The 12,063-nt window shown below is 50.4% G+C and overlaps 1 protein-coding gene across 4 annotated transcripts in view; it reads right to left on the reverse strand.

Moving 5' to 3' along the window:
- SYTL3 (synaptotagmin like 3) overlaps positions 1–12,063 on the reverse strand; it is an 83,268-nt gene that overhangs the window by 4,195 nt on the left and 67,010 nt on the right. For all 4 annotated transcript variants that reach the window (XM_047103287.1, XM_047103285.1, XM_047103286.1 and 1 more), the window contains exons 9-11: positions 10,912–11,090; positions 5,619–5,721; positions 1,547–1,717 (exon numbers count right to left, since the gene is read on the reverse strand). In XM_047103287.1, coding sequence (XP_046959243.1) covers positions 1,547–1,717; positions 5,619–5,721; positions 10,912–11,090 — 453 coding nt within the window. The remainder of the gene's footprint in view (positions 1–1,546; positions 1,718–5,618; positions 5,722–10,911; positions 11,091–12,063) is intronic.

A 12,063-nucleotide genomic window follows, 5' to 3' on the forward strand; every position in this document is an offset into this window, starting at 1 on the left:
CCCCTGCATACCTGGTGGCTTCTCTGGTCTGGAGTGATTTTGCCAGACTACAAGCCAATCCTATCTTTAACCCTGAGGGGCAGAGGAAGGGTCTAGATTCATCCCGCTGCAAGAGGAACGGTTGCCCAGGACAAGGACTCCTAGGAGAGGGTGGGGCCAGCCCCTGTCTACACTGGCCTCTAGGTCTCCTGGCTGCCTCACACGCAGGCAGCTGGCCCTCGGGTGCCTCCACCCTCACTAATGGGGCAGGCCCCTGAGCAGGACCCTCCCAATCCAGCAGGGTGAGCCGGGGTGGAGGGAGGGGTCGCACTGTCTATTAGCTGGTATTAGGAGGGATGTCTTTTAGCCTGGCACCTTCTCTTCCCACAAGCCTTGGTGGCGGCTAGTCTTGTCCCTAAGCAAGGGGTCCTAGAGGGAAGACAGGCAGGGCACCCAAGTACAGGATCCTGGGGGAAAGCACATCTGGCAGGGAGAATCAAGGAAGCCTTCATGGAGGAGGTGGGATTTCAGCTAAGTCTTAGGCAGACCTTGGACAGGAGAAAGCATTCCAAGCAGACCTCCCAAGTGGATGTCTGGGGACAAACTAGGCTCTGAGAAGGGTGAGCGTAAGGTGCCAGGATGTAGATACCGAGTTGCGCAGAGCAGCACAGAGAGCAGGTGGCTGGAGACCCTTGCGGTTTGACCTGACTGAGGCCGGGAATCAGAGAGATGGCGAATCAGCCTCCCTGGCTTCTGAGAGGAAACAGCACACAGGACCTGCCCCGGCCTGGTAGAAACTCAGCCTCACTGCCAGACTTTGGGGCAATTGGCACACCTGTAGTCATTTCTTAGATGACAGGGCCCCACGCTCCTCCTCCCCTATGACCTCATCCGTACCCTCTCCCAACCTTGGATCTTGGCACAGAAAGTAAAAAGCAGCTGCCCGGAAAGGTGAACCTTTCTCCCCTGGCTCTCCTCTTACCTGCGTGGCCTGTGAGCAGACCCCTAAATCTATCAGCTCCTCCTCTCCTGGCCTCCCCAGCGCCCCACCCTGAAATCCCTGCTGGTCAGGGCAGCCCTGGCCCTGCCGAGAGCATCTGGCCCAGCTTTTTTCAGCTATTACTGTTCTGGGAGTGCCTGGGTCGGGCATCTAGAAACAATACCTCACAGCCTGCATGACAGGGGGCGGTCTGACTGGTGCAGGCAGTGGACTCTGGCTATGGCAGCAGGGAGCCAAGGGCTCCCCTGCTGAAACCAAGTGATCCCGAATTCAGGGGCAGCATGTGGCCCGCAGGGGAGGCCTCAACCCCGAGACCTGACCCAGGCTGCTGTTTGGGCTACGCTGAGGAAGGGGCTCTTGGGTACTCGGCACAAACCTGAGCAGGTAAAGATCCCTCAGCCCAACCCCACCCCGGAGATCGCAATATGAAGCCTCTCCTCCGTGGGACGTTCCTATCTAAGAGTCACAGCCAAGGTTTCCTGGTAGGTCTTCTCTTCTCCAATCCCTTTGAATGGGTTTCGTTTTCACAGTGGGAGTCGGGTAGCTCAGTCCCAAACCACACATCACCTTGGCCCTCAGCGGATACCAGCAGAAACACTGCGTCGAGCTGTCTTCAAAGTCCCATGTGGCCAGAGGAATGGTCACCTCTCCAAGAAACACCCTCCGGGTGAGCGTGCCCAGGTGCCACACGGAGACCTGCAGCCACCGGGTCACCAGCTGGGCGGGCTCCACCCGGTACTGTGGAGGCAGAACAGAGGCGGTCAGTCTGGGCCCCCAGCCCACACTGCCCCCCCTCCCCTGGGCCACACGGGCCTTCCTCCCACAGGCTGGAGCCAGGGTCCTGATGGGGTCAGGATGTACTGAGCAGCTTGGAGCGGGGGTGAGGGGTGTCTCTGCTTTCTCAAGCACAGAACAACTCCCCTCCCCAGCTAAGTGGCCTGTGCTCAGCCCCGGGGAGGGGTGGGGGAGGGGGGGTGGGAAGAGTGGGTTGCTAAGTCCTCTCTCGCTGTCAAGTTCTGTCCCCAAGGCAAGGATGAAAGTCCCCATCCAGCTCGAGATCTGTCCCAGCTTAGGATCTGAACTTGCCTGGCCAGGATTGTCCCAAAATACTGAAAACAAGGTTTTCAGGTTTTGCTGTTGTTGGTTTTAATGTAAAGCATGAGTTTTTAGCATGGGCATTTGCCTAGACGGCCCGTGCCAGCACTCAGGGTCACACAGTATTTCTTGACCATCCTCCCCTTGTCCCCGCCCCCCCCCCAGAAGCCTCAGCCCAGACGGAGGCCAAGAAAGCTTGCGCCTCCCCTCCAGTGAGGGTGGGCTTCTGCCCCCATGGGGACTAGAGGCCAAAGGCCCTGTGTGAGGGTGCCCTGTGCCCCTTCCCGAAGGCCAGGGACACAGCCAGGCTTCCCAAGAGCCGGTGACTCCACTCAGCCTCTGACAGCCTGTTCCAAGCTTCTTTGTTGGATTTTCTCAATAACAACAAAAGTCAAACTTTACTGAACCCTTGTGTGGCACCAGACTTTTAGCTACATTGCTCCTTACCCCTCAGGAGCACCCGAGGTGAGTATTGCCATTCACCAATTTACAGGGGCAACAGCCAGTCTTAGGGCTTCCTCACTGGGGGCCCAGCAGGCCAGACCTCGGATCTGCCCTGCAGACCTCGGGAGCCTGCTCTCTGCCCTGTGCTGCCCCCACGACAACGTGTTGAGGGTGTGCTCCTGTCACACTGCGGGGCGGGACCCTCACACCCACTTACAGCAGCCACGCACATTTCCCTGAGTCGCGTCTCCTGACCACCGTTAGTGCCCTTCCAGGTAGATGATGGACGAGAGGGAGGGGAAGTGGGCCCAGGCCGGTGAACAGCCCCCGCTCAGGCCGGGCTGCCTTCTGCCCTCGCCCCCCCTTTTCTTCCCTCTGGGATTATCAGCGCCCATTGTGGTCGGAAGCCACATCCCTCTACTGCCTTGGGCTGATTCTCAGTCTGTCTTCCCTCAAGTCCATGGTCCGTTTCTGACTCTGCCCTGCACTCCTTCCCCAGTCTGTCCTTAAACTCTAAGTTAACCTGGTTATTCCCTTCATGGCCACACTGTGAGGGCTGACCGCTCACGGCGCCGCACCTGCTCCCTCTGAGAAAGAATCGTCCCAGGGAGGGCAGGTGACTGTCCCCCATGTGATCTCCATCCACCCTGTGTGCGGAAAGCCCTGTCCTCCACTCCCTTGGGAATGCAGACCTGCTTCTCAGGTGCTCACACACGAGCGCCCCTCCTCCCCAGCGACCAACGGGACTGCTCCCTTTGGTCCACTAAGTCGCTTTTGCAAAGAAGACCTGTTCCCATCGCCATGGTACATCCACGAGGCGGTCCTGGCAGACCGTGGGGTTGCTACAGCCTCCCCTGGGAACCCAGCCCCACGAACGCAGACCGCCGCTGTCCGGGGGCACCCAACACCTCCCAGATCAGGGGTCGCATTCCATCCTTCCCCGGCCCCCTACACTGGTCTTCAGGTGGGGTGCCAGCAGCCCTGGGGTGCAGGACGGCTTCCCTTCTGCTTAGAAAACCTTGAGGATCAGCTTCTAGATCCTCAGTTTGCACAGGAATATTCTTGAAATTGGCAGAGGACAGTTCTCACATCCCAGGCTCTCTCGGTGGCTTGCCCACGGTTGGATGAACCTCCCGCGTGCTAAACACAGAGATCATCCGAAACACTGATTTCTGAAAACTCTCAATGATTGCTCCGCTTCTCTTCCCCCCCATCTTTGCTGCCTCACATGCCTTTCTGTGAAAAGTAAGGCTTGGCCCGTGTCAGGATGCTCTGATTTGAGAACAGATGAGGGACACGGATTCTCTTCAATGTATCCGGAAAGTTTTCCAGGACAACCGAAACATTTACCATCTACTGGGTAGAACCAACGGATACAAATTTTAGGTGTTTTCTTTGAGATTCTGCATGCATTTTATTTATTTTAATGTTTATTTCTGAGACAGAGAGAGACAGAGCATGAGTGGGGGAGGGGCAGAGAGAGAGGGAGACACAGAATCCGAAACAGGCTCCAGGCTGTCAGCACAGAGCCTGACGCGGGACTTGAACTCATAGACCGCAAGATCATGACCTGAGCCGAAGTCGGACGCTCAACCGACTGAGCCACCCAGGCGCGCCCCCTGCGTGCATTTTGAATAAGGTGGCTAAAACTTTAAAAATCAAACTATATATTTATCTAAAATATAGTCAATCCTCCTCTTTGTCTCATTTCGTAAAATGTGAAATATTTATTTGTTTAGTACAAAACACCTTAAACTTATAACGCGGTTTTAGATAAGAACTTACAATGTGTGAGGTGGTACACAGCTGTTCAAAACTCTTTCAGCAGATGTGTGAGCAAAACCACCTGAAGACCAGTCTCTAGCGACTTGGTACCAGAGGGGTCCTAGACCGGTGATCCGTTGAGCCCCACCCACACCTGCTGAACCACAGGCTACTTTAAAAAACATCCTTCGGCAGGGTGCCTGGGTGGCTCAGTGAGTTAAGCTTCTGATTTTGGCTCAGGTCGTGATCTCACAGGTTGTGGGTTCGAGCCCCACGTCAGGCTCTGTCGGATTCTGTGTCTCCCTCTCTCTCTCTCTGCCCCTCCCCCACTCACATTCTGTCTGTCTCTCTCTCAAAAATAAATAAAAACATTAAAAAAAATTTTTTAAGCCATCCTTTGGGGAGTCCTATGAACATAGATCTTGTAGAGGTCTGCTAGTCCCTTGTGAGTTAGAGTTGTCCTTCTGAGTACTCTCTATGCCTCGGTTTCCCCACTGGGAAACGAGGATTGCAATACCTAGCTCAGGGGGTATAGAAAATACTTGGCCACAGCAGGGACACAGAAAACAGTGGCTTTTAGTACTTAACAAATGGGACTCGTGTCAGCCCGCCAGATGGTTCCTGGCCGGGCATTCACAAGTGTCCCTACTTGCCAAGGAAGGCAAATCAGGCCCTCTCGTGGTTCAGGCTTAACAATGGGGTCCCTGGGATGCCCAGCGCATCTGGACTGTTCTTCTAGCACGGAGCCTCCCACATCTAGCTCTCAGCCGATGCCGGACATCATCTCCACCCGTCGACCCCAAATCCCCAGAGTCACTTTCTAGCTCTGCCCCACATCACAAATCGTGATTTCTCAGCACCAAAGTGAAAGTACAATGTTTTTCATAAGATGACTATTCTTTTTTCCATAAAAGCAGCAGCCTGGGGTTGCCAAGTGATTACGATAAAGGAGCACTTTGATGAACACGGTAACTCAGCAGAGGAATACACAGGGTACCCGGCCGAGAAGTCCCTCTCTGAGAGTCATCAAAATTCAATAGGACAAACCAGTTTTAGAGCTTGGGAGGCAGCCAGGTTCTTTTCCACCATTTTCTCAGAAATCATTAATCAAATGCCTTCTCAAGTCCAGCAGACGCTGCACTTTTCCTGTACAAAGGCTGCCATTTAGTTTCTACCAACCTGTCACTGATTGACAGAGGCCTGCAGAAACGTACAAGTGTCTGTTACTTATGTTTAACTGACTCAAGAGTTTCGAAGAACACCCTGCTGAACTCTGGCCCCGTGTGCCCAGCCTGGGACGGGGGACTTAGCATGTGAAGATTTGTCCAGCAAGTACCTTCAAGGTCTCTTGGAAGGTTGGGTCCACGGTGTTCCTTTGGACTCCAGTCTTGCGTTTTCCCTGGGAGGATCTGTCAGGCAGCAGGTAGGTCTTCACGTACCTGGTGGCCAAACGCAGACGGGACAGGGTGAAAGCTCAACCAGGGGGTGGGGGTGGGGGACAAAGGGATCAGGAGGAGGAGAATCACACATCAGCATTTTCTGTACCCTGCTTCTCGCTGGATTTGAGGTTGGCAGGGCTTGGTGGCCTCCCCTGACAGGGAACAATGATAGTGCTGGGTATACGGCTTCTGGTTTACACAGTCTTTGGCCATAATCCTCTGGAATGTTCCTGGGGGTGGGAAGCTCCCCTGCTTTCCTCACGCCCTACCCCTCGCTCATCCTACCCCATCGCTCATTCCTCGCCATTTGGTAACAATCCTGGAACCAGAGGCTGGGCTGCTGAGGCTGCACGAGTGACAGATTCTCTGACCGCCTGGGTGTGGAGACCCCGTGCCAGCTCGTCCTCCCTCCGCTGATTGCTTCCTCCAACCCGCCAAAAAAAAAAAAGTGAAATAGAAAGTACACGCCTCACACTTGACTTTTCCCTTGTGGGGCCTCTCCTCCCGCATTCTGCCCATCCCCTGAAATCCTGTCCAGAAGGACCCCTCCCTCCAGGGAGGTCCCGAGACTGTCCTGGTGTTGCTCTAGCAGTTTTGGTAACAGCAAGGACCCTTCCATCCCCAGGCGCGCCCCCCACAGGCTTGACTCTCCCGAAGCAAAACAGACCAGTCACATCTTGCTGTACGGAACCTCTTATTAGCATATAACATCCTTTATCTTTTATGATCTTTGTTGCTTTAAAGTCTAGTTTGTGTGGGGCACCTAGGTGGCTCAGTCGGTTGAGTGACCAACTTTGGCTCTGGTCACGAGCTCACTGTTCGTGGGTTGGAGGCCACATCGGGCTCGCTGCTCGCTGCTATGGATCCTCTGTCCCCTTCTCTCTCTTTGCCCCTCCCCCGCTCATGCTCTCTCAAAAATAAGTCAAAAAAATTTTTGAAAAAAAGTCTATTTCGTGTGATATTAGCACAGCCCCTCCTGTTCTCTTCCGGTTACTATTTACATGGAAGATCTTCTGTTTCTGTCTTTGGATCCGGAGGGAGTCTCTTGTAGAGGGCACAGAGCTGTGAGACACTGACGGTCCCTGGGAACTAGCCCCAAGCAAAAGACTGTGCACCTCGGGCACTTTCTGTCAGCTGCAATTGTTTTTGTTTAATGTTTATTTTTGAGAAAGACAGAGTGTGAGCGGGAAGGGGCAGAGAGAGAGGGAGACACAGAATTCGAGGCAGGCTCCAGGCTCTGAGCTGTCAGCACAGAGCCCGATGTGGGGCTCGAACTCACGAACCATGAGGATCATGACCTGAGCTGAAGTCGGATGCTTAACCGGCTGAGCCACCCACGTTCCCCTGTCAGCTGCAATTGTTAAACTGCTTCCCTTGCAAAGGGGAGCCCAGGATGTGGCCCCATGTACAAGCTGGACTTAAAGCAGAGGACCCCAGCTCCAAAAAGCACCAACAAGCAGCCTGAGTTGCCTTCCAACCGATCAGGATGAGGTTACTTTCTCTGTAGAAAGGGGCCTCCCCTGCTCCCCCCTCCTCCTGTTTCGTGAGGCCAGCCTCTTCCCTGCACAAGGCCATCAGCCCAACCGCTCTGTTAGTGCCGTCTCTCTCTTCAGCTCGAGCTGCGGCCCCAATAAAGCCTTGCCTGCACTTTGATTGTGGGGTCCAGCCTTGTGTCTATTGTTGTCGGGCCCAAGAACCTGATCCTGGCAACCTTTGGCTCCTATGTTTTTATCCATTCCAACAATTTCTGTCTCTAAATCATTGACACTTGAAAGTAACTCTGATAAGGAGGGACTTCTTCTGTCACTTGCCATTTGTTTCTATCTTCTAGCATCAGTGTCCCTCACTACCTGCGTTATTGTATTCATTCTTCGTATTTAGCTCAATTTTGTGGTGAAATGTTTAAATTCCATTCTCATTTCTTTTTGTGGATGTTCTTTTTAATGTTTATTTTTGAGAGAGAAGGGGGCAGTGGGGCAGAGGATCAGAAGCGGGCTCTGCACTGTCAGCAGTAAGCCCTACCCGGGGCTCAAATCCATGAACCACGAGATCATGACCTGAGCCGAAGTCGATGCTCAAGGGACTGAGCCATCCAGGCGCCCCCCTTGGTTTCTTTATAGTGCCAACCTCACCTCTGTGCGTTGCCGAGGTCACAGAATTGCACCTTTCTACACTGCGTGACCAAAGTCACCAACTAATCATTCCTTTAAATGCATTCCGCTCTTAAATTAGTTTAAAAAACAGTGTGGAGTTACAAACGAAAGTTACAGCAACAGTGAGAGATGAATAATTAAAAATATATATATTAGTCTCTTCAGTCTTGTGGAAAACAAACAGTGGAAGCACATGCCACGGTTAAATAATACTTGCTTTTATAATTGCCTGTGTATTTGCTTTTCCTGAGGTCTTTGTTTCTTTGTAGGTCTTTGAGTTACTGTCTGGTATCCTTCCGGCCCACCCTGCAGGGCCCCTTAGAGCATTTCTTGCAAGACAGAAATTTCTAGTGTTAACAAAGTCCCTTGGCTTTTGTTTATCCAAGAATGTCTTAGTATCTGCCTCAGAACAGAAACCTGAAGAACAGCTTTGCTGGCTATCGGGTTCTTGGTTGACAGCTTTTTTTTTTTTTTTCCTTTTAGTACTTTGAATATATTTCCTTACTGCCTTCTGGCCTCTATAGTAGCTGATGAAAAATCTGTGGGTAACCCCCCTGAGGACCCCCTTTGGATCCCAGTAACTGGAGGAGATACAGTCATGGCTGCCCACCTCTGTGTCTGTGCCTCTGTGATCAGAAGCGGCAACCTGCAGTCAGAGCACAGATCCCTGATATTTGGAGGACAGATATCCCACGTGGACTCCTGTGAGAGATGTGTGAGCTGCTCCAGGAACACTGGCATGGCTATGGCTGCGAGTGAGGGATGGGTAGCTGCTATCCTGCTAAGAACTGACATTGACTGAAATTGACCTCGATGTCCCCTCCAAGGCTTCCTCTGGAAGTTGCCAGCCTTCACTAGACTCCAGAGTTCCAAAGTAGTTACATCGGACAGATGGTACCAGTGCGATTGTTGTCTGCCAAGGGAGACCGGTTCCTGGTGCTTCCCACCCTGCCACTGTCCCAGAATCCTCTCTGGGCTATTTTTCCTTGAAAAAGCATGGAGTCTTGTTCCAGCAGGCATTTCACCGATGGGCAAGTCAGTTTGCCCCTGGCAAGGTTTGATTTTGCTCGGCTGGGGTGAGTTACAGTAGCCCTTACTCCGGGGCTGGACAGGTCCCGCTGCTGTGTCTCCCTGACTGTCCTGGGAGTGTAGCAGTCTCCACTCTGGCTGTTCAGTGGCTCACCAGCAGTCACTCTGTGACAGACCGCATGAAATCTCGTCCTGTGTGTCAACAGCTGAGTATTTGGCCCAAACCTCAGGGGGGTCCCTATTGTGGATTTTTAGGTCTACTTGTCTGTGTGCTTCATGTCTCACTTGCTTCCTGTTGAGTGCTCATCATGTTCTAGACATTGTTCTGAAGGCTCAGTACGGGCAAATTCAGGGAAACACCACAACAATCCTTTGAAGTAGGTGCTATTATTATTCCCATGTTACAGTGAGGGAACTGAGGTATCGAGAGGTTGAGGGGCTTGCCCAAGGTCAAACTGCATACATGGTGGACCAGGGTTCAATGTCCATCCTCTCAACCACCTCACCATAGTCCTTCTGAGAATTACAGCAGAGGCCCAGCATGCATGCACAGTCAAGGGCTGAGTAAATGTCTCTGACTGGACTGGAGTCTGAAAAACGGACAGGATCAGGGTTGCTACTTGTAGCAGTGGCATTGGGAAGGCAGTCCCAGAACAAACATGAGGAATGCCTCTGTTTGGAAAAGTCAGGGCGATAGCTTTGAAACAACGACTATTCCAGGTTTCCTAAGCATAAGGTATAAGTTGGGGGGATAACAGAAGACACTAGCAAGACAAGAAGGACCCTGTTTTGGAGAACCATGAGTGCGACAGTGATGTACTTCATCTGTGCTTCGTGTCTACCCTGAAAGTTTCAGAGCAGAGGAGAGTCTGGTTGGACCAACAATCTATCCCCCCTCCCTAACTGGTAATCAAAAAACTGTGCTCAAAGTTTCCCATGTAGGCAAGAGAAAGACAAAGATGTGGTCCTTAACCTTAAACCATACACAGAAAATCAATTCCAGTTGTAATGCGAAAGGATCTAAGTATGAAAACATTCTAATAGATAAAAATAGAGAAGAAGAGATTTATAACCTTCAGTTTTTCTGCAGACTCAACAGGCAGACATTTTAGAGGAAAAGACTGATAAACTGGACATCAAATCCTCTGCAAGGGAAGCTATCATAAACAATGTTAGAAAACAAGTAACAAGTAGAAGATATGCAAGATACACATAACCAATGAAGAATGGGTTTAAAAAAACTCCCACCCTCCTGTAAATAAATGACAAAAATGACAACCCAATAGAAAAATGGCAGAAGATAGGAATGGGAAGTTCACAGAAGGTGACCCCTAAGTGTCTAAGTTGCTCATCTTTCTTAGTAATCAGGGAAATGCACCCTAAAAATTAATGTGATATCCTTTCATAGCAATTGGGAAAAAAACCCACCTTTTTTTAAAGAAAGAGAGCACCACAGGGGAGAGGGGCAAAGGGAGTGAGAGAGAATCTTAAACAGGCTCCAGGCTCAGCACAAAGCCCAATGCATGGCTCGATCCCATGACCTTGGATTCATGACTTGAGCCGAAATCAAGAGTCAGACGCTCAACTGACTGAGCCACCCAGGTGCCCTGGAAAAAATCTTTAATCTGTTTACAGATTGTGTGAGACAGGTTTTTGGTTTGGTTTTTCCTGTACGGGAAGTCAAATTTCCCAACAGCATGCATTGACGTTCATCTTTTCCGCACCGATTTCTAATAGCCCCTTGATCCTAGCAACTCCCAAATATAGCTTAGGTCTGCATCTGGACCTCTGATTCTGCTCAGTTGACCTACTTATCTATCATTGCATCAATAGCACATTGTTTGAATTAGTGCAGCCTTAAAATAATTCTTGTTATGGCTTTTTAGTTTAGTTTTTGTTTTTGTTTTTTACAAGTGTCTTGGTTTATTTTCGACTTTTACTTTTCTATAGAAACTTTAGACCCAATATGCCTATCATCTAATGTCAAAACTTAGAAAAAGAAACTTACGGATTGCACTTTTTCTTCTTTTCCTCTCCATAGGCAAGATTCTTACAGGCCTTGATGCATATTTCTAAAGAGCAGGTTTTGAAGCAATAACGAATGGCAAACTCTATCTCTCCAGTGACATTAGCATTGTCAAAATTTCCCATCTCTGTACAAGTGCTGTTAATGCTAAGTAGACTTGCCTGAAATCAAGAATGGCAGATACAATAAATTAGTTCACAATTAATCCTTTTGTTGTTGTTGTTGGCAGTTCTGGCTTCAAGATCTCAAAAAAAAAAAAAAAAAAATCACACAAAACAAGCATCGTGACTCACAGCAAGTTAATAATACACCAGTTTGTACTTTGCCAAAATAAATTGCCACACATTCTTTCCTAAGGAGATGAGAAATCCTCAGAAAGTCTGGTCTTGCCCAGCTTGCACAATCTCATTCTTTAACACAAATCAGTTGGGATAAAGTGGCTGATCTCCTCCGTAATTCTGCAAAGATAAGTCTCAGGAGAGCAGATAATACCCATGGCAGGAACAGCCACGTGGAGAGCCGGAGAGCAGGCCTGCCAAGCACCACGACTGGGAGTCCCACAGGGCTAGATTCAAAGGCTTGTTCTGCTAAGGGAGCGACATCAAAGTCTACATGGAAAAATTAATACTAGTCTCCTTGGGTTACGGTAAGGAGTAAATGGAATGAAACGTGTGAAGTATGTAGTCAAGAACAAGAGTAATTGTGTTTCGATTTTTATGGGTACCTAAAATGAGAAACAGAACTGCCACCATAAGTGAGGACGCTGTGAGCTTACATAACATAGGTCGCGTGGGACGCCTGTGCCTAAAAGACAAACGAACTGCTGTATCACTGTTAAATTGGTTTCAATATTTGCCCCATTCACATGCAAAATCTCAGTGCTGACTATGAAAATAGAGGGGAAAAAACAATGATTTCCACTTCTAATTCCCAACAAGTTCCTCCACAAGTTCGGGATGTTTCAAACATCCCGAAAAGAAACGAAGAAGAAAGTCCGGGGCTTTCTCGCCCGCTAGAGACAGCGCCGAGCCGAACCAAACGAAACCAACAGCTCATCAGAGGACCCGAACCTGAGTTAACTAACGTCAGGAACACAACCAACTTCGCCGCACCCCGTCACCGGCTCTGGAGGGC

The sequence above is a fragment of the Lynx rufus genome, unplaced genomic scaffold, assembly GCF_022079265.1.
Source record: "Lynx rufus isolate CCGP_SWC_20201006 ecotype Redwood Valley unplaced genomic scaffold, mLynRuf1.p SCAF_6, whole genome shotgun sequence".
Classification (NCBI taxonomy): domain Eukaryota; kingdom Metazoa; phylum Chordata; class Mammalia; order Carnivora; family Felidae; genus Lynx; species Lynx rufus.